This window comes from Trachymyrmex septentrionalis, unplaced genomic scaffold (assembly GCF_001594115.1).
Source record: "Trachymyrmex septentrionalis isolate Tsep2-gDNA-1 unplaced genomic scaffold, Tsep1.0 scaffold20, whole genome shotgun sequence".
Lineage (NCBI taxonomy): Eukaryota > Metazoa > Arthropoda > Insecta > Hymenoptera > Formicidae > Trachymyrmex > Trachymyrmex septentrionalis.
Window position 1 is genome coordinate 7,839,854 of NW_017305180.1, and position 23,871 is coordinate 7,863,724.

At 34.0% G+C, this 23,871-nt stretch overlaps 2 protein-coding genes across 3 annotated transcripts in view; both read right to left on the reverse strand.

Moving 5' to 3' along the window:
* Nucleotides 1-2,348, reverse strand: part of LOC108747817 (phosphatidylinositol 4-kinase beta) — a 15,742-nt gene extending 13,394 nt beyond the window's left edge. Inside the window, exon 1 of one of the 2 annotated variants that reach the window (XM_018485636.1) lies at nt 2,200-2,348. The gene's annotated coding sequence lies outside the window, so the exon portion shown is untranslated. Of the gene's footprint in view, nt 1-1,529 lie in introns of both variants that reach the window. The other variant, XM_018485637.1, reaches the window with a different exon arrangement.
* A 16,006-nt stretch (nt 2,349-18,354) lies between these two features.
* On the reverse strand, nt 18,355-22,949 carry LOC108747867 (ATP-dependent RNA helicase DDX54). Its single transcript, XM_018485751.1, has 12 exons — nt 22,930-22,949; nt 21,553-21,751; nt 21,073-21,449; nt 20,685-21,000; nt 20,370-20,580; nt 20,062-20,288; nt 19,780-19,974; nt 19,566-19,707; nt 19,295-19,487; nt 18,961-19,099; nt 18,734-18,887; nt 18,355-18,539 (listed from the first exon to the last, which is right to left on the reverse strand). The coding sequence occupies exons 2-12, from the start codon at nt 21,745-21,747 to the stop codon at nt 18,355-18,357; spliced, it is 2,334 nt and encodes a 777-aa protein (XP_018341253.1). The 5' UTR covers nt 21,748-21,751; nt 22,930-22,949.
* Between the last annotated feature and the right edge of the window lie 922 nt (nt 22,950-23,871).

Here is a 23,871-nt window from a genome sequence, read left to right on the forward strand (position 1 = left end):
CAAGAATAATAACAACAAGAATAATACAATAATAATCTAAACTATTTCAAATGTACACTAAGAAAAATGTTCTGATTAAATCAACAAAAAGATCCAACAAGAATGGCATTTTAATGAGATCAAACAGAATTTCTGGTTATTTGTTCGGTTTCACGAAAATGCCTCTTCTTTAGAATTGTTATCAAGTTTTAAAATTCCATAACTATTCCTTGATTTCCAGGCAAAATTTCACGATTTTCTCTGATACATTTAATAATACATATTTTGAAATTTTTCGTATTTTCATCTTGATTTGAAAACTATCAAATATTTTATTGAGAGAACAATTGAATATAGCTAGAATATTAATTAGAATATAGATAAAATATTAATTACTATTGATGTTGCTGACACTGCTTGCATTTAATTATTAAGTTAATAATATTCCAAAACAGCGTAGCGGTGTGATGAATGCATATTAAACTCTCTTTAAAGCCAAGAATTTTTATCTTCCAGAAAATTTTGCAAAATTCCGTGAGATTTCTCTGATTTCTAGTTTTATGACAATCCTCTTGTTAGACCCTTTCATTAGTTTAATCAGAACATTTTTTGTCAGTACACATATAGGCGTAATCAGGATAGCTCTGGTATAGAAAACGAGAAGAACAATTTTGTTCAAGTATTTAAAAGTTTAACTATAGCTACAACTCTGAAAATAACTCGGTCAGACCATCAAAATAATTATATAGGACGCTGAAACTAATTGCAAGAATGTCAAAACGTTTTTTACAGCATTGCTCAGCATGCTTACGATTCCTACGTAATTATTTTGTCAATCCAATAAAATTACTTCAAATATCTAACCAAATTTTTAGGCACTTTGGCAAGATCATTCTTTTCCACGTGCACGCAGCATTAAAATATATAGGTACCCACAATTACATCTTAAACATTTCTCTTCAACTAAACTAAAAGCCGACAATATATAACGGATCAACAACATGCACGCACACAGGAGAATTTTCTCGTGCTGTTGCATCAAAATCTAAAAGCACGCGGCTTGCAAATATCCGATTGATCACTGTTAACAAGATATAATCGTCGCATGCCGTTTCCTCGCAACGCAGAATCCACGACGGTGGTGATCTTTTGCGATTTCGATCTAAGCGCTGTACCGCGATCTGTACCGCCTCTCCGTCTCGCCGCGCCGCGCGAGCGTCTCCTGGCACCATCACCGCCGCTCCGCTCCGCGCCGCTTCGCTTCGCGTTACCAGCTCGCTCGCTCCGCGCTCGCCCGCGCAGCGAGATGGGTGTGCCATGTTCGCGAGAACGAGCTTCCTGTCGATCTCGTGCGTGTTGACAGAACATTGAAAAATCCACACCCCCGTCGCCGGTCGCTGTCGCGCCGTTCTTCGTGACGGAATCAATTACCCTCCCCTCCCCTCGCCGCGCCGCGCCGCGCCACGCTACGGCGCGACGGCGACGCGACGCGACGTAAACGTAACGTAAACGTCAAAGTCGGCGTCGACGTCAATCCCATTGGCACTCACCTCGCGCTCGAATCCGGGATCCCGAGCTACGATGCTACCGACATGCCACGGCCTGTCGTCGTTCGATCTTGGCGAGTCTAGGCGAGCCGAGTTTCAGAGTTTCACGGCGACGACGCGTGGGGACGTGTTTGCGGGAGAGACGGAGTGCGAACTGCGAAAGAGACGGACGGAGAAGGAGGAGGAGGAGAGAAGTGTATCGTCCCGTCGTCTATCTCTTGTATCTGCCTTTCGTATGGAATGTTGAACACCAGCGAGCACGAGTATACCGTACAACCGGGTACGAGGCACTAGACACAGCGACACACACCCGACGCTCGCACTTCGTAATGGCAGCGACACGTTCCGGGGCGGTTTACGCACGCATGCACGCACGCACGCACGCACGTTCCCGTCACCCGTGCCGTCGTGCCGTTTCTCGCTGCCGCCGGCTACGCCCAACAACGCGCGTCGATCGCGGCTCCGTCGCGGGCACGATGCGCGCGATGCATCGCGGGGGACGAGTGACGACCGCGACAAGCGGTGAAGCGGATCGGAGGAAACGGCGACGATGCACCCGACGGCGACGGCGCTTGCTCGATGGCTCGATGGCTCGAATATCGACGGCTGGCTCGTGTCTCGTGATTATCCCGCGTCGTAGAGGAAGGAGCGTAGGTTCTCGCTCGGATCGTACCGAATCGACGCTGCGAGACGATGACTGACGATGACTGCGAGACGACGAAACCGCTTTTTTATCCACACCAAACCTCGACGTTGTTGTCCGTCGCACGACGCATTGAGCACTGACTCGGCGCGGCGCACTGCTGCCAACCGCGGCGCGGCGGACGTGAACGGTGAACTCTGGCCGGCCTGAATCACGGCTGCGCCGCGCCGAGTCAGGGATGTGCCTAGCGAGACTACGAACCCCACGACGGGCTTCTCGAGTCTTCCGTTTCTCCTGGGCTGGGTACAGCAGAAAAATACAATACCTTGCAATCATTTGCGATTGTGTAAGATTCTTTAATATGGATTGGTCTAGTTTCAGGAAATTAACGGCAAGACTTATATCGTATTAAAGAATTTTATAACGGTTGCAAAGTTGCTTTTTCTGCTGAACGCGGCCTATGAGAAACGCCCCGTTTGAATTACGATGGAAGAAAACCATGCGTTGAATACGGCATTTCCGTTGATGCGCATTTCTTGCCAAGCTTCGGATCTAAATGATGCGCACATTATGAACCCACCTCATCTAGATACAGACGATAAGGTGTTTTAGGAATTATCTGCCGATAAAGGCAGATAAAATTGTTTCTTATCGATTTGTATTACTTTTGAATTAAATCAAGTTTTGTACGACTATTTCCTATACGACTTTTTTTCAAATAAACAATTTCGCGTTCACGGATATGAATCTCTAATTATCAAAACAAATTTTTTCCGTTTCATATTTATATTAGCTAAGCTTCTTGAATTTATTGACAGGTATTTATTAATTAGAAAAGTTTACCTTTAAACTAATGAAGACTCAGTAAAGTTGAAACTTTTTTGTCATTCTATTTAATGTTCTAAAAAGTAAATTAATTTATAACACCCTTCACGGCTCACTTTTAGCCGATGACTTTATTAATTTGCTTTACAATAAACTTGCCAAACAAAATATAAAACATGTAGACGCCAAGGAAGGTTTCAAAGTTGACTCATGTTTTCTAATTCATCCGAAGTCCAAGTGACTCATTTGCTTTAGTTTTAAAAACCATTGATAATGAAATATGAATATTCTTCTTTCGTTTGAAACACTCCACTTGATTCATGTGCGTACACGCATACGTTAACAATTGCATACGTCATTTGACACCGTTGATGCCGATGCGAGTCTCTTTCGACCGCGTGAAAATTCCACACTCTAATTAATTATATCGTTCGCATTCACGACCCGGACCCCCCAATCGTCGTAAATTTAAATGACTATACCTAAAGAGGGAGAGATAGAGAAAAAGAGGAAGACGTAACGATTCTATTGAGCTTCTCTTACGTTACGCAATAACGAGTGATTTTATCACCTTCTCGAGAGGCGTACATAATTCTGCGGCGACGGCCATTATATCATAGCGCTGGCAATACTTACTCATCATCGCGTATTGACAGCGTTTCATCCCATTGTCACTCTACTCCGGCATTGTTCAGCGTCAAGAGTCCGTGTTGACAGTGCTGAAATGTAAGCCGTCGCTATCAACTGAACGGGATGACAGCATCGAAGATAAGAAAACCGTCGAGCCATCGTACGTACAGTCATACGTCTTAAAGAGTCTCTGCTTAATTGGCCATCGTGACGAAAAAAATGCAAATCGAAAATTGTTTATGTTTACAAAACATATTTGCGAACATAAACATTGATGATTTGTAATGGTTATACTCTCTAAATTCTTCTAGAGTGGAATTTCACTCTTGAAAGTGGAAATTGACAGACTTGAAAAGGAGTGGCTTAATTTTCAATCGTTAAAAGTGAGATTTTACTCTTCAGAATGACATTTACTTTAAAAGTTTTAATGAATGAACAATAAATTTTAAGTCTATTAATAATGCCCTGGTGAAAATTTTGCTTATAATTTTTATACGAATTGGAACATTTTTCAGAAATACTCAGAAATATTCGGAAAGTTTACATCTTCTCTCAGAATTTTTCATACAAGTGAATTCTGAAATATTCTGAAATTTCTCATCCCATAATTTTTAAAAAGTATCTTTAAATTTTTTATATTTTATAACATTTCATTAGAAATTATACTTACAAAGTATCTTAAAAATCTTACGATATTTCATAATTAACATAAATGGAAAATTCTGAGAGAAGCGATGTAGATTTTCTGAAAAATGTTCCAATTCGTATTATAAAAAATATTACAAGTTATAAAATTATAAAATATATATTATTATAAAATGATATAGAAATTCTGAAAAATTATATGAAATATTCTGAGAAAAATTTTCACCAGGATGAACATCGCCTTCTGAAACAAAACATCGATTTGTAACAGTAAACAACAATGTTAGTAATGAACATTGTCTCTTAAATATAATCGCCTCTCTCAAAATTAGCTTATCTCATAAACATTCAATAATCTAAATAATTCTTATCGTACTCATTGTCAAAGATAAACGATACGAAGTATCGATTCGAGATTAAAGCCGAAATTTTACACATTTTTTCTTGTATCATATACGCGTTCGAGAATCTGAATTTCTCGAAGCAAATTTCTTGATACGTATGCATTTAATTTTTAAAGAATTTATTTGAAAACATTTCGAATTCTCTCTCGAATTTTGTTTCACATCCTATTTAACTTTTACAGTACGAGAAAACCATACTATATAATGATACTGAAACAGTGTCATATTTTGAGTCAAGAAATATAGCAATGAATTATGACAAATTTACTCAAGGAAAAATTGTAAGATTTTAAAAGTAAACCTTTGCCTTTTAAGATGGTTAAAGGTTAAAGAAGGCTTAAAACTAAATGACTAAACAGCTTTCCCTTTTCCCCGAAAGAATTTCTGCTTTAAACGAATATTCATTAAATTATTTACAGTTTATTCAGACTTAGATTCAAAGCTCTTTCGGCTTTTCAATTGTTTCGCTACCTGTTTCGAAGAATTTTCTCTTGTATTTGCCGTTCAAATTCTTAAATAAATCATTTTCGTAGAATATCCCCAAATGAAATTTGTATAGAGCGAATAATTCGAGCAATAATAAACTTTCAACTTTTCCTTCCTTTTCTTTCCATGTTTAACTACATTCGTTTTGTTTCAACAAACGGAGAGCACAGCATGATGCAAGGAATGGATCTTTTCTTTGTTTGCCAAGGGCTTCTCCGGCGGTTTGCAGTGCCGGGGCCTGAATGAGCCATGGGCCCCGCCGTAAAGCAATAAGCATCTTGCTCTTGAGTTGGCACTGCGGTACCGGATGAACGATACTATTCGGGAGTAGAAAGGAAAGGTCGTGCGGTCACAAGTGCAGATGCACCCGGCTTAACATGTAAGCGGGATGGGCTGGAAGCCAAGCAAATAGAAGAAGCGTTAGGGCTAAGGTACCAGCTCCAAATCCAGCCACACGTTGTGGCTACACAAAATCCGCATGCTACTTCTGAATAACAACGGCCTTTCTTCGCCCAACCCCTTCCCCCTTCCACCCCCGACCGTCTTTTCACTAGCCCGAGGCTACGGCCTCGTAACGTTTCGCAACACAAGGCAGACCGACGATGCTTCCATATCTTGCATGATATGAGGTCTCGCGGGTATCACAAATTATTGTTAAGTTATCAATGACTCACGAAAGAATGCATATACGCGTTGCGCGCGTGAAATGTAAAAGATATACTGTACATATAAAGATTATATCTCGCATTTTATTAGCACGTTATTATAGCGCGAAAATTGATCTTTTGGTCGGCGTTGAAACCAGTTTCCCCTCAATAAAAATACGACGTATATGTTTCACGGGTAATTAAACATATTTACATATAATACACCGTGATGAAATTGACCGACTTCCTTCCGGTACCAGGTTTCTTTTTTAACAGCAGTTTAAGATACAGCTATGATGTACGTAACAGGTTTAAAATATATTACGAGTAGAAAAAAATACACGAGTCATCATGACATCAAAATGACATAAAGATAGCTCCGAAGCGGTTACTAAAAGTCACTTTTCAATCAGTTACAATTCATTTTAACGTCATTTTGACTTGTTATTCTACTTGGATTGGATGTTTATTAGTGGTGGCAAATACACCAGTCCCAGTTTCTTTGATTGCCTCTATTTTTTATACAGATCAAAGTAAACCGAATCGTTTTTATCAAAATAGATTTCGCTCAAGTAAATTGTCACATAGACTCGTAAAAATTTGCATAAGTGGATGAGAAAGGTGATATAATTTTAAACGAAATCAAATTTAAATCCAATTTTTGAAGTTCGAGTTTAGTATAAGTAGAAAAATATGATTCCATTACTCTAGGAAGAGTAATTACTCAATTTACTTTTTTTCTTTTAAGCAATTATCTCTAATAGAGAATATTTAAAGATAATAATTTTAAAATATATTTATATTATAAATTTTACAAAAACTGATTATGTATTCAAAATAAGAATTATTTTTTTGTTAAAAGATATTATATATAAATAACTGAAGAAACAGCTTTATATATATAATAGGCAAATCGAATTTGTTTTAATTTAATCTTGATTGAAGTATTAAACTTAATTACCTAACTAAGATTCAAAATATATTTTTAATACTTGTGATGGAACTTATGATAGATTTGCAGATATATACATTTTTTTTAGAATTTTATTTGAAACAAGTAATTACATTACTTACTCCAGTATTTTTCTGTGTATAAACTTCTCATTGTGTGAAGAGTATTGAAGAGGATGTGTATCAAACAGAAAAAAATCAAATTTCAACTTTAAAAATCAAATTTCAACTTCAAAAATCGGAGTCAAATTTTATTTCGTTTACAATTGTATTATGTTCAAAATTGTATCACTTTACTTTATGTGAATGTGCGAATATACATCGTACTTATTAACACAGCGACAAAGAGCCGAGTTTAGTATACACATAAGTAAAAAGTATTTATATATTTCCAGAAAAATCATAGATCGTAATAGGAGAAACGGGTTTTGCTCCTTCCTTCCCATGAATAGAAATTTAAATCGCCACGATTCGGCGAGCTATGACGCGTCTTCGCCATCACATATTATGACGGTTGTTTGGAACAGTCATGCATACTTGTGCGACGACGTAAACACTATCATGTGCGATATCATGCTCAACTAAGGCAAATCGTACGTTGTGAATGCGAAATTAATGGATTTTCGATCATAAGGGTTCACCGCACGGTTCACGCTGACTCATTTGCCTGTGATTGCGCTAAAATCCATATATAACATATCCGCATTGTATTGAGAGCGGCATAAAGCCGTAATCGCACTAGCGATTGCACAATCGTGATTTACGACTACTTTGGCTCTAATTGGTTAAAAAGTAATTACCAATCGTCAATCACAATCGCTGCTAGTATGATTACGGCTTAAGCCGTGATCTCATTAGAGATTGAGATTGAGATATTGAAATTTAATCAATCAAAGCATGGTTCACTAAACTTAAGATTGATTTTCTTTCTTTTTTTTAGTTGGTATAATTCCAATCCAATTTCAATCTCAATCTCTGGTCTGATCACGACTTTAAGCCTTATATTCTTTGCTACAAATTGTTATTTCACCGTGTATCAATGGATACTCGAGTAAATATATAAACAAAATAACGCCTTACATCCGGATACATTTATATGATATAAATTTATATAATATAAATAATTATATTAAATTCGGAGCGAGTAAATTCAAGTTCGCTTTAGATGATCTGTAATTCGCATTTAAGATTTAGGATATAATTCTACCTGTCATTGAATTATTAAATTACACACACGTATAAACTAAAATACGTATATTCGAATACATTTCTTATAAAAATTCAATTTATAATACTAACCAATTTAATATACTGAAAGTTAATAATTAATTACTTATTTTAAGCATTAAAAACACTAAATAATAGTCACTATCTTCTAGTATTAAATTTCTATAAGAATTAATGCGGCATATAAAGTTATAAAATAAACTATCCTAAAATCTCATGCGAAATATAAATTGTAAGCAAATGCAATCATAAAACAATCGCATTATTTTGATCATGTAAATCATTGTCTGTCGATCGATGAAATAATATTAAATTTATTTTTTATAGCTGAATTAATGTACACTTTTAGAAGCACTTTTAGCAAAAATAATGTCTTAAAGTGAAACAGATATATATTTCATACTCGGCAAGAGCGAGATGGAAAGTTCTAATGCAGGAAAATCCAGTACAGTAATAAAAAACAAACCTAATTTCAACGGTATTATTATTTTGTTCTCTGTTAAATAACTGTTTGTAGTCTTGCTTGTGAGAAAACTGAAAGGAAAGAAAGAATGAAAGACTACTAATTCCATTATTAATACGCGTTTATTACATTGTTGCGTCTATTCATTGCTCTCAATTACTTCGATTATTCTATTACCTACTTAACTGCTTTCTTTCACAAGCGCATATCACGTAATTATGTATGCATATTCACAATTGTTCCTTGCATTCTGTTGTACATATTCATGGCTGGTACTTATCTTCCACCGAATACGAGTCATTAAATTAAATCCAGAGACTGCAATGTATTTTCTGTAATAAGTGCCGTATCGTAACATATATATTTGTTTTATGATATTTAAGATCTCCAAAATAGAAGAAAGAGAAGAAATTAAAGGGAAAGGGAAAAGAAGAAACGTACATCTGCGTTTATTATAAATTATACGATTACGATGTCTAATAGCTTAATAATTACGCATTTTTTCCGATCTTTAGAAAACTTCCTTTACGAAAAAATACACTTTTGGCGGTTCGAAATAACACTTAAATTGAGTAATTAATCCTCAAGTTGGAGGTTTATTTCTGGGAGTTATTTATTTAATTTTCAATTTAAAGTTATTTCGGACCGTCAAGACTATATTTTTAGTAAAAAAATTCTTAAAAAAAGAAATGCCTCTTTTACAACAACGCTATTAAATATTAAAGACCCCCAAAAATACATGAAAGGAGAAAGTCAAAATGACTTTATTTTGAAAGTTAAAATAATGATTTTTTTATTACACAATTTGACTGTTTATCAACGTTAAAAGTCAAAATAAAGTCATTTTGATTTTTTTATTGACTTTTGTGTGTCTCTTGATACAATATAGTATACAGCTTTGGCCGCACCATCCCGAATTCTAGCAACGTCACTAGTGTCGTCATTGGCGAGTTTTCGGAACGATACATCCGTGTGTATTTATGAGATACGTGCAAGTCTGTTTTGGCCTGGCAGCATAACGGCCATGAATCCCGAGAGATGCGAGAACCGGCCGAGTGCCGGCAACTTCCTGGAATGTTCCACGCTTTCTACCTCCAACGGGCTTAAATATCTCGGCAAACATAGCGATACGTCATCGACCGGCACGGCACGTAAACGAATGCCGAACGTAATGAGCTTCTCTCCCTTTCACGGATATTCGTCCCCTTTCTAGGATACAATTTTTTTTCTATGTCTTCTCTATCGCTATTCCTTTCTTTTTTCTTTCTTTTATTCCCTGTATTTCTTTGTTTTCTTTTATTCTTACTTTAACTCTTGCAAGAAACATTCGAGAAGTGCCAATGCCGATGACGGGGCATCGTCAGCGTTTCGGTCAGACGTCTGTTCGTGGCGACGGATTACTAACCCAGATAGCCAAATCGAAAGCAGAAGTTTTGCGAAGTGTCTGCAGCAAGTTTTGTCTGCAAGCGCCAAATGGAACAAAATTTACTAACAGAATGTAATGGCAGATTGCCAGCAGAATCTCGTTTCGCAACTATTTAAATGATATATTCCATTTGAATGGTTACGAAATGATATATTCTGCTCGGTTTCTGCTGTCAAACAATGTCGGTAAACTCTGTTGGCGGAACACGAGTTTAATGCACGGGACGCAGTTGATGCCAATCTGTCGTGACATTCTGCTCGAATCTGCTGGCGAACTGCTAGCACATTTTATTAACACTTTGCTCACTTTGCTCAATTTAGCGAATTCGAATAAGATCCTATTTAAATTATCTGAGAATTAGACGTACTAACAACGTCTATTAGATGTCTTTGGGCAGTACATTTCCTTGGGAAAAGTTGCTTTTAAAGTTAAAGTTTTTAAAAGTAAACAAATATATATAATAAGGCTCGAAAGAATCTATCAGTGAAAAATGTAAAAAAGCCTATCAGAGCCCACATCAGCTATTCGGATGCACAAAAATTCTTTATTTTTCGTGTAAATATAACAAAACAAATAAAATATACGTTTCAATTCGGGTCCTTATCAGTATAAAATATAAATGTAAAAGGTTAAGTCAAAATAATCTAAAATGTTTAAAGTTTTTCAAAGATGACTTTAATATAATCGGCAATAGCGCGTTAATTAGTTTCTTTCAGTTGTTCTTAAGTAAGTTTTAAAGTTACTTTTGAAAAAAGTTTAAAGCGTTCAAATTTACCTTTATTTCTTAGGTTTTCTCAACAGTAAATTTTAAGTAATTTTTTTTAATTTTCTAAAGTAAATTTTCCCAAGGTTTGTATGTACGTTTAGTGAATATTTTTGGGACATACTCAGTACGTCCATGTATGACGGATGCGACATCGTTCAGACGTCCATACAACATCAATTGTACGATTTTCCGGCAGAAATCTCCCTTTTTCTCACGATGTTCAGACAATGACTGCGTTCAGCAGAAGAAACAGCTCTGTAACTGTTGCAAAATTCTTCAACATAATTAATTATATTAGAATCTTCAACATAAATAATCTAACAGTTACAAAACCGTTTATATCACTCATTGTATGTTTCTTCCAAATTCTCTTCGAATTCAATAAATTCTTCCTCTTGATATAATATAATACAATATCTCGCTAAATTTAAAATCTTTCTAAAAAAGAACGCCACGTGGTATTAAATATATTCGAGAATTTGATATATATACGACTGCAACCACCAATGTTTCGAATCGTCAATTATTGCGCGAGAATCAGACCAGACTTGACCCTGCGCCAAGTGCAACGACAAAGTAATGGATCGGCACAAGGGCGGTCTGTGAACTGTTTTGTGCGGCAAATCTTTGGCTTACATCATTTTTGTTCGTCTTTTGGACACAGACGGTTCCTACAAAGAGATTGATTTCGAGACAACATTGTTCAGACGGATCGGCAAGAATGTCCGCCATCTCTTGTGCTCCTTTGAATAATATATCTCTTTTGTCCCAGAAATGTCTATTGAAACTCACTCTATCGTTATACGAAAGGTTAAAGAAATTGAGATGCATTGTTCCTGTTACTCAGAAATTTTGTTTGCAATTTTACTACCTTATTTTTTAGGCTTAAGCTTCAATAATAATGTAATTCAAATTTATTTTGTTTCAAAATTAGCAATTGTTTTTCAATTCGGTAGGTAAAACTCGAAATAGAAAAACCAATCCTTGGATGCGTTCAAAAAATATCTCGGAAAACAACGTGCGAAACTCCTCGATCGATTTGCAATGTGTTCAGGGACTTTAGGCACATTCCTGAGTACAAAGGGTCTATTATTATCGCGATACGTCATTATTCTGACTCAAGCGGAAGGATACAAAAAGCGTAACACATGTTAAAATAGAACGAAATCAGCGACTGACGTTCTCCCTCCGTCTTTCCTTCTCCCTCTCTCGGGAATTAGATTGAATTCATTGAAATCTGTTCTCGTTAGTGAAGCTGGCTCGTGAATTGCGGAGGACATTACCTCCCAGAGGCGTAATAACGAACCGCGGGACCTTGAGCGAAATAACGAGAGCGAGTGGCCTCATAGCAGAGAGAAAACGCGGAGATTAATAAAAGAGAAAGGAGGAGAGCTGAAGAAAGAAGGAAAGGTGAGAGACTTTAAAGAAAAGTAGAGAGAAAACAAAATTTCGCGGACAATACCAACGAGACACTATAAATTACTATTAAATAATATTTCATTATTTCATGTAGGAATTCTCGGAAAACGAGATTTAGCAAGAAATCCTGACATAATTCCAGCATAGAAATTCTCAAAAATGTTTTAAATAAATTATCGATCTTTGAAAATTTCTACTTTTTTTGTATCTTACGATTTATCAAACCAATTTGAAAATGTCGATTTTATAATCGTATTCTACGATGTCTGATATTCCGAAAAAAAGAAAGAAACTTGTCGAAAAGCATGTATTTCATCAAATTAAAAATTACGCATGAAAAAACGTTCTTCCAAAAATTCGGATTTAACATAACAAAATGTAAAATTCGAACGATATCAAATCCCTTGGCAATACCCGGATCTTCGATTTTATCCTCCTTAAGGCTATATATTGTGTTCAAATAGTACACAAAAGATGTAAGCAGTAAGTAAATCAATATTTTGGATTTACTATTGTTTACGTTTTCAAGATATTAACATCTTTCTAATATGATGTTTGATGGTTAGCACCAAATTGTTAAAATTGCTTGTCAATTTAATTCACGATTACTAAAGTAGTCTTAATTGCGTTTATAGTCCGGAAAAACAATTCGGCGCGTAGTTTGAAAAGACTACAATCCGGTATATATACAAAATATATAGTGCATATTAGTAATTCAAGAATGAATTATTTTAAGCAACGAAGATCCAGCTTCGATCGTAGTAGGCATTTTAAATTTCTCATATTGATTGTGTTTACGTTCTGCTTTATGATTTTTATTGTGATCTTGAATGTGTGTGCAATGTAGCCGATTTCTTTACTGCTTATGTCTTACTGCCTTATATTTTTCTATATGCCATATAGACTTCATTGTCATCTTATATTTTCTTCATTATTTTTGAATTCAACGAGATTGACTGAATTTAAGATTCCATTGAAGAATACGTAGTACTTAAATGTGCAGTACATTCTTTAAAATTTTTAGTGTGAACCATCACTCTGTAGAATAAAATAAAATTAAAATTGGGCTACTTTTTTTTAAGATTGACACAATTTTCACTTTTTATAGAATGAAAGTCCCAAAGAATTTAGAAAGTACAATTCTAAAATTCTAATCCTCGTTGCGAGGCCTGCAGTGGAAGAATAGATGCACTCGCTTCGTCACCGCTATATCCTTCTCTCTCGCTTCCCCGACGATTGTTTTCGTCGACGACATCGTCGACGACGTCGTCATCGACTGAGCATGCCGTAAGAATAAGAACACGTCCGTGTGTATGCATTCGCGCAGGCATGAATTAATGTCGCGCATACCGATGTCGGGAGAGAGCGGATAACGGGTGGCTCGTGACACGTGAGTCTCCGACATCGTACGTAATATATTAACACGTGGTAACGTGACTGTCGTTAAGCAATACGTTTATTTTTCCACTGTCATCTTCGTCCAATCGAACGAACGGGAGACAGATTGGAGTGGATCGGAATTACGGTCGACGGAACTTAGACTTGTTATCGTAGCTCAAACGTATTCGTCACGATGTTGATTGCCTCAATGAAATCTTAGACTCAAGTCATTAATTGTAAATATAGCAATAACAATACAGAGAGAATAAAAGACGAAATCGAAGAATAGGCAGAGTTGGGTAAGTTAATGTTTTTTTTTTAAATTAAGTTAAAGTTAATGGCTTATAAAATTAATAAAATTAAGTTGAAAGTTGAAGGAATAATGAATTAATTTAATAAAAGTTAAGATTAAATTAAGTTAAGTTTAAAAAAAAGTTAATTTTGAAAAGAATTGTTTTTGAGATCAGAATGTCCTAATTTTTCTTAAAATGAGATTACTTTACATAACTCTTACAAATATAGATTATTAGGCAAATTTAATTTTATATCCACATGTAAGTTACTTATATGTAATAAGAGTCATACCATAAGGTTTTGCCAAAATCTTGCGAAAGAGAAGGGTATATGTTTGCATGATTTCTCTTTCTTTAATCTTTATCTAACTTTCTTTATTTTCTGAAACGACTCATGCATGTTTACGACAACATCGACATTTGTTACAAAAAATATATGTAAAAATTTAGAAAATGGGTGAATGTGCAACTCTATTCTACAACAATTCTTCATTTAGGCTCACAAGGCTCATTTCATATTTATGTTGCTGAAGTATAACGTTTGTGATACCCAAAATTAGTGTAATTCAAATATAAGCGGGAATTGACAAAATGTAGCGAAATAAAAACTGGCTACCGTATGGTGTGACTCTTATTATAGAGTCTCTCATCATAAAATCATTGAACTTTTTCTAAATTAATTCTCTAATGTTTAACACTTATAGAAAAAAAATATTACCATTAAAAAAGATAGAAAAATTTTCAATTTAAAAAAAGTTAATAAATTAAACTTTAAAAGTAACTAAATTAAGTTAAAAATCAATGCATTTAAAATTATTAACTTTTTTTTTTAACTTTTAACGATTCAACTAGTTACTACTCAACCCTGACAATAGAATATATATTGTTGAAGAATCTTAGACTGTCCGAATCTAATTATTGATTGAAATATATGTATACATGCTTGATTGTGCGGTTATTCATTATGAGAAAGAGAAAGTCGGATATTTGAAAAAATACATATCTATTACATTTGTATACATATTGTCAGGGTTGGTAAAGACTAATGTTTTTGTTTTTAAGAATAAAACGTATTGTGGTTTTTCTTAATATACGTTTTTAATGCTTCAAATATGCTTTAAACAGTACTATAAAGAAAAACATGTTAAAAACATCAATTAAGCATGTTTTTTATCAACCCTGCATATTGTATACGTTAATTTGTACATCTACATATTTTGTATACATAAGATGTAGATGTACAATGTTTTTTCATTTCTTTTCATTCATAACGTGCAAAAAGTCTTTATGTTACATAAATCCCGAATACTCCCGCGTGATAAAATCTCGTCGCAATCTGTCGATAATACCCGTAATTTGCAAATGATGCACCAAGCAAATATAATTGAGGTAGAGGCAGAGCCGCAATGAATCGTTCTGCGACTCTTTACTAAGATAATATAGAAATAGAAAACGAGAAAAAGAAAAGAAATAGAGAGAGAGAGAGAGAGAGAGAGAGAGAGAGAGAGAGAGAGAGAACAAAGAAACAGTTAAAGACCTTGTACCAATTTCCATGAAGATTTCGGACGAAGCGTAATCGTGGTACATGATCGATGGCTGCGCGTTTTACGCTACACGCACGCAGTAAAAAGATCGAAAAGACTCGAGCGTGCGCGCCCATACGTCGCGACACGCACGTCCAAAAATATACAGGGCTCTCCTCGGCCAACGAGTTGAATCCGCCGCGCGCGCGATGTACATGTACTCTTTTTTTTCTCTTCTCTTCCTCCCGACACTTCGCCAAGGGAATCATCCGCGTCTCTCTACCCTCCCCACGTCTCCGCGCGCGCTACAGATGCTCTCTATCATAATAATCGCTATTTTGGATCGGAGGGTCGGCTGCTGGTCGCGTTGTTGCGGCAGATGTTCCCCTCATTCTCTACGAGCTAAAAAGCCTTCGAGTAGGAGAAGGTCGAGCTCCAAATACATGCCGCGCTCGAATGAGACGAATGGGCAAATAGAGCTAGACACGTCTAAAAGCCGTGGGATTGCTATATCTCGGGTGGGAAGAGAGAGAGAGAGAGAGAGAGAGAGAGAGAGAGAGAGAGAGAAAGAGAGAAAAACAAGGCGAGAGAATGATTGAGGGAAGATGGAGCGAGAGAAAAGAGAGAAACGTTCCTGGTATATTATGATTACTGGCCATTAAATGGAAAGACCAACGCGAGCACATCCGAACCGCGTTCTTCTTCTCTGATGTTCTTTTCTCTGATAATGTCTAAAGTAATAACTTATGGTATTTAGACAGTGAAAAGTTAGACTGCGGTTTACGCTCATAATAGTCAAACATCATTTGTTTTTGTTTAATATTTGATAAAGAATATAAGGATGAAAAATGATTTTAAAGGCCTGTATTCGTAGTCGATTATTATTTGATGAATAATCATAGTTTCATAAATCTTTAATATTATTCGTCAAGTTTTATAAGGATTCATAATAATCTTCAAATATTCTTTAATTCATGAAACGATTTAGGAAGCACTTGTTATTATTTCGATAATTTTGGACTGATAAAATGGTAGATTTTAATAATCATTATTTATTTCGATGATAATCTGTATATGTGGAGCATTTTACAAGCATTTAATATGTCATCTCCTTTTATATCTTCAATCATTTAATGTACATCGTTATCCATAATAAATTATCAAGTAGGTAATTAGATTTTGAATAGATATTTTTAAAATTATTATATCTAATGTTAAACGTTGTCAAAAAAACCGGACATTAATTATCAAAACCTTATTTGATTTTATAAGCTAATATAATATAATTATTTAAGTTAATAATTAAGATTAGAAAATAAATCGCGTTTAATAATAACAGATTTTTCAAACACAGAGATTTGTAAAACAGAAATCTGTGAAATCCAAAATATGAATCTGTAACTAATTATGTTCTCAATCAAAGATTAAAAATTATTTGCGATTATATGAATTCCGTCCTGAGTATCTATCATGGAACATATCGGAATGAATTCCGATCGGAATTATTCCGTTTTCTTTAGAAAACACAATAGAAATCGAAGGAATAATTGAATAATTCCGATCGGAATCTATTCCGAGTTGTTCCATGATAGATGCTCTGAATGGAAACGCAGACGAAATATGTATGAGCACAAATATATGTACATATTATCCGTTATCGAGAGAGAAAGAAAAAAAAGATTGCTGTTGGATGATCTCAAGAGAATTTGAAATCGAAGCAACTCGAGTCTCCTTCGGATCTGGTTACGTTCCAGCTTGCAACGCAACTAATTACGATGCGTGTCGTGTACTTACCATATTATTTTTTAGATCACAAACGGGGCATACGCGCACAAAGGGAGAAGGGCTTGCCTATGACATAGATATGAAAGCCGATCAACCATACGCGTTAATAAACTGTTAATAATAGTCAATAAGACTAGCCGTCAGAAATCGATATCTTAATTACTATACTTTTTCTTTTTTTTCTTTTTACTATATATAATCTCCACGAAGAGATAGCCGTGCCTCTTTATACTGGAAATATTCTGTGTTATTTATTGATATCTTTAATTATCGAGAAAACATTGACGGATGCGATAGAAAAATTGACGTGATAAAGTAACATTTCAGATAATCCGGAAGATATAATGTCGCGACAACTTGTTATTATTAATACCGGTACAATGACAATATAACTACATTGCTGCGCATTGTTACTCCATTCTACATTTTACGCGACACGAATATCTTTATAATTTAGTATATCATATTTAATACACTGAAAATTTTTCTAAGATACTTTCGAGTGGAGAGCAGCCAACGCTCTCATAGAAGCTGTTCATGCAAATCTTACCTCGTCATATGGCCGTCCGTGATTCTCATAAAGCTCAGAGGTAAATTTTCTCCGACGGTTAATTTAACTCTCAACAAAATTTACGATTGCATCGATCCAGGTTTTTTTTTTCCTTTCTCATAGAATGGGAAGTTGCGGACTCCCTCGATGATGCGGAAATTTCTTAAGGCTTCACGCGAAGGCAAACGTCTAGCAAAGTCTTCGTAATACCTTGCCTTACGGGAGGCCCCACAATTGTGCAATTCAGTCACTTTGTTGTTATGATGATGATGCAAGGCCAAACGTCCTAAATCGTACAACACCTACTTATAAGGTCACTGTGCTCTCGAGATATTATCGAACCGTTTGTGATTATTTTTAGACGATGCATCGTATTTGTGTCATGCATAATATGTATTATGTCATGCTTTATTATATATATTAAAATTTATATCACGCGCACTCTAAAAACTGTTACATCTCAAACCATCAAATTATCAAATTATATATTGCGATTATATATATTCTTAACCGTAAAGATAGATCATCGTCTAAAATTATAACTTTAATATAAAGTATACTTTTAATTATAGTTACTATTTCTACTACGTGTAGTATCTTCTGGCTTTCACTCGTTTCTCCATTCTAGCGTGTCGTGTTGATTACATAGCAAATATGAGTAATAGGAATAGCGCAAGAGGAGAAGTAGTAATTAACCAAGAGAAACTCTAATGCATAAAATATACTGTATTATAATGATAATATACTTTGAACATTAAAAATGTTTTAATGTTTCCTTGTACGATTTTTTTGACCTTTATTTCTTTTTCTGCCATTTTTTTGGCGTTTTTTCTCCAGAAGTTTGCGTGCCTTTAAGACTTGTTCGGGTCGCTTCAGCTCGTTCTTTATTTTAATCTTGTCTTTAAGCTTCTGGTTGTGCCGTGCCCAATGCGTATTTGCAGTAGTTCGTACTGAAACACGTGAATAAAGTACGTCAATTAATTTAATGAGCGATATTTAGAATAAATTGAATGCACAGAAAGAAAAATTTATAAAAGAAATGTTTTTAGATGCATCAATTAAATACATGTATGTTATTTAGGTTAGTTAGATTTAAATTTAATATATTTTTAAATAAAAAATTAATGCAATCATGTTAACTCACAATTTTTTGATTGTGAAGATTCTTCCTCACTATCATCTGCGCTATCGTTTTCATCGATTTTACTCTTCTCTTTCCACATGTTATAACGATTTGTTTTATATGTAGCAGGTATCCATACTCCCGATTCAGTGCGTATTTTTTTCGCCTTCGGGTCCTGTTGATACAATATAGAATATATATTCATGTTTCACGGTAAATAGAGACGATGTATAAGCTAATGTATATACTCTTTCGACGGTGACCATCTTCTTCCTTTTCCTATCCCACTTTTTCAGTTGCGTTTGAAGATGTTGACCATCTTCATTATCTGCTGTTAAATCCATCTGCGCCTTATCAGCTTCAGTGGCAAACGTGTTAACTGCTAAACTGCAAGCCAAATGAACATAGAATATAAATAATAATAGAAAATTTAAAATATTTTTTTAATTGTATATTTAAAAAGAATTAAAATTATTAATATATTTTTTTAATGAATTAAAATATACATTTATAATAATTTTAATTCTTTTGTAATAAAAAGAAGTTATAAAAACTGAAATATATTTTTTTCGCAATTCTTACCCATCCTCTGTATGTTTATCTGGTGCAGAATAAGGTATATAATATTCTTCATCCCGCTTCGTTAAATGTTTCTTCTTCTTTGAAAGTTTGTATAAATCGTCACTAGTTCTTTTCTTTGGAACTATCACCGTTTTAAATGCAGCATTAATTTCTTCCGTGTTGCTGGATGGTAGATTGACCTTTTGAGATAATTCTACAAAAATTGAAAAGTTTAACGTAAATATTGTCATATATACAATATTTAAGTATATATTGTTATCATAATATCTACCTGATGCCGTATTGATTTTATCGGTTTTATATTCTTCCATCTTTCTACGGAAATTAAGAATATTTTCCTTGTGAAATATTCGTTTCGTTTTCATCACTTTATAATCAGTTGAATTTGTCTTCGTACCAATTTCAAATATCGTCTGTTAAAAAATTTAGATATTAAAATTGAAGCATAACATTTTATTATATATATAAGGCGTCATAATACTCACTCCCTGCGGTTTATAGTTTTTCATCCTGGATATTATATCCGCTGTATTAATGTGAGAAGCATCAGAATACTCGGGTAAAATTCCGGCTTCATTTATGCGAAGCTCCTTAATTCTTTTGACACTTTCTGCCGAAGCTCTTGGTCGTGATCTAACGTATTGTTGATAGGCGTTGTTGCATACTTTTCGCATATTTATCTGAAGATATACATATTCATTAAATGCAATAAAAAAGATTGAATTATACTAATTTATTTATCAATGTAAATATGCTCAGTATGCTACCAGATCAGTAGAAGTATTGTGCCAATTGATTAATTCAGCTAATTCTTCCTCTACCATGGCTTGTGGCAATTTTCCTATAGCATATTCCATACTTTCATCGATTTCTGTAGTCGGCACTATTATTAAAGGTCGACCAAGAAAGAGATGCAAATCTAAGAGATAAGGATATTCATCCGAGCTCACAATATTATATGCCGTTCCAATACGTCCAGCTCGAGCACATCGTCCTGCAGAATAAATGTTTATAATCAGTCAAAAGTGCCTGCGTATTTTAATAATAATTAAGAAACAGTTACGAAAGAACGTACCTACTCTGTGTACGAAGAGTTTAGATTTTGCGGGAAAATTAAAATTAATTACACAGTCGAGATGTGGTATATCTATTCCTCTAGCGGCAACATCTGTTACTATGAGAACTCTCACTTTACCGATTTGAAATTTAGCTGCGTTTATTTTACGCGCAGAAGGATCCAAATTTGAATAAATGAAAGTGTTAGATATACTCGCTTTATCTAATATCTACAAAAATTTTATAAGCTATTATTCGAATTATTGCCAAAGTATTTATATAATTTATAATTTATATATTTAAAAGGCGAATATGTATGTATAGTGATGATTACCTGATGAATATATTCTACATGATGCATAGTTTCCGCAAATATAATTGTTTGTGACTCGGACTTAATAATTCTTTTTAGTAAGCTTAGAAGTACAGCTAATTTCTCTTCAGGGCGACACGTAATAAAAGATAATGTCAATCCTTCAGGCAGCTTACTCTCAACATCCAAACGAAGTAAAACTGGATCACTTAGACCAGCTTTTGCAAAATCTACTAGAATTTTGGGCAAAGTAGCAGAAAACAATAGTGTTTGACGTGATTCTGGTAATCTGTTTACAATTTCTTGTATCTGTTCTCCAAAACCCATTTCAAATAATCTATAATACAATTATCACTTTATACAAATGCAAATATTAAAAATCATAACATGAGACAGAAGAAACTATTACCTATCAGCCTCATCAAAAACAATGTATTCGATATTTTTCAACTGCAGATCCATCTCCATACATATATGCAGAAATCTACCTGGAGTAGCTACAATGATGTCAGGATTTCCATGAATTGCACTAAACTGATTGTCCATACTGTCACCTCCCAGTATCACTGCTGACTTTAATCCTGTAAATCTTCCTAACTCCTTCATAAACTTTAATGTCTGCAGTGCCAGCTCGCGTGTAGGCGATAGTATCAATGCACGTGCACCCGTTTTTGCTTGCCTTGCTTTGAGTTTTTCGAACAGAGGAATTAAAAAGCAAGCAGTCTTTCCACTACCTGTCCTAGCCATTGCTACTACATCTCTTCCCTCAAGAGCCAATGGTATAGTCTACGAAACAATAAATTTTATATTAATGTTAATCAAGATTTAAAAAAGTTGTAATCTCAAAATGTAAACTATATTTGCTTATAAATATATGTTTTTTAATAACTTTTCTTTGAATAGGTGTGGGTATTTTGTATCCACGTTTGAGGATCCCTTTCAGTACTGGAAAACTAAGAGCCATGGATTGAAACCCTCCAGATTTCTTGGAAATCTTCTTTTTAATACTAGCGATTTCATTATCTTCATCATTGTCACTGACCGTATTTGGATCAGCAAATCCAACAAGATCATCGTTCTTCATCTTGCTAGATTACAAAACACAATTTTATTAATATAATAAATAAAATGCTATATTATATACAAATATCTCTCTCAAGTATGTCGTTTCTTATCAGAGATACAGTGATCTCTTTCATATTTATCCATTGATGTAAAAAGAATCTAGTTTTTTAATATAAGTTCCAAACAGTTTATTAGAAGAGGTATATGACAAAGACAGATGGAATGATAAATAGTTATTGTATTAAATAACAGTACTATTATAATATTCAAATTTGATCTCTTAAATTTTGTGAAAATAAAAATCAGATACTTTTTGTGATTTACCACTGCTCTCCATGCATGTGTGAGATGATCATCAAATAAAATCTGATATATTTATATATATATGTTCTGAATCGATATGAACTCAGATCTTGGGCATAGACTTAGAACTGAACATATATTTTAAATACTTTCATTTACTTGTTTTACAATACAAGAGTATTTTAGTATTTTGTATTTTAGCAGAGTTCATCAAAAATATTATATATATATTTAATTAAATTGTATTTAAAATAAAAAAATTAAAAGTTTTAAAATTACAAAATACTATTACTGTACTCCCATAAAATACGAAATACAAAATATATATGTGCTCCATTGAAAAACAAAATAATGTGCTCCGTTGAAAAACAAAATATAATTGTCTTACAAATACTGTTTTTCAAATACATGCTCAAAGCTCTAGGCACAGAGAGCAGCCACATAATTATCTGTGCCACAATCGCCACAAATATAAGTAATATATATACTATAAATAAACAAACAAATTAAACGGCGAAAGAAAAGTCATTAGGTTAAAAAACATTTAATTAGTTAAAAATATTAGGCGAAGATACAGATAAATGTATGAAATATCATAATCATACATTTATATGCGCCGTTCTGTATCTGTTCATGTATCTTCGCCTAATATTTTTAACTAATTAAATGTTTTTTAACCTAATGACTCTTCTTTCGCCGTTTAATTTGTTTGTTTATTTATATTATATTTAAGAATCTTTACATCGTTATTATTTAATATATATACTGTACCAATTTAACATATTTTATTAAATCTATAAATATTATATATCTTAAATACTTTTTAATTTTTTTTTAATTAATCAATACTTTTATAATATGCTATGAATATATTTTTAAAAATTATGTTTAATCTTACTTTTAAAGTCTTGATTCTATTATAAATCCAAATTCATCAAATGTCACATGGAACAAAACTGCAATCTCACATAACCTCAAAAATGAATGGAGATGTGCCTCGTATACAATATTATGGCGGCTTTCCATAGAACAACGGAAATGTCGTTTAAAAAAATCCTAAAATCGTTTATATTACCAGAGAGAAATCTGAGAGAGGACATGACGGCCTAAAATCTGTAACTGCACAATGCTGTCGCGCACTACCATCTCTTAAGAAGTGGATGTTAACTACACAACAATGTTCTCTCTGTCGTCGATATAATTTCGTTAAGTTTATTTTCCAATGCCGCATATATTATACAAAAAAACCTAATGTCATTTTCATTTCATGCACAAATGAGCGTAATGATTTATTATCTCATAATATATTTAATATCTAACAATAAAATAAAACTCAGTGGAGTAGTATTGCTATATTATTTTAATTTAAAATTTTATTATAAAACTTTAAGTAATAAATATATTTCTATACTTGCTCGATGTTTAAATGATTCACAATTATAATTTATAATCGCTTATTATTTTATAAGTCCAACTTTTCTTTTATATAATTTTTTCGATAGCCTTATTTATTCTAATTGGTTTTTAATTTTTGGAAAAAAAATATAATTTCTAGTCTGTATTCAAAACACTCCTATATGTTTGAAATTCTACAATATTCGTAACGTTAACTATATACTTAATACATGCTAACATCGTAAAAGAGCTTGCGAATGGTTACAGGTTTTTCCAACCTCACAAAACGAACGCCTTCAAATTCTCAAAAAGACTGAAATTCTTTGCACGTAGCATTTATATACTATATTCGAAAGCTAGCGCGGACCAATCAGCATCCGCAGCGATGAGGTTATTTAGCGCATCGCGCTCATTGGCTGGCATGCGAGTGGTGGGGTTCGCCGGT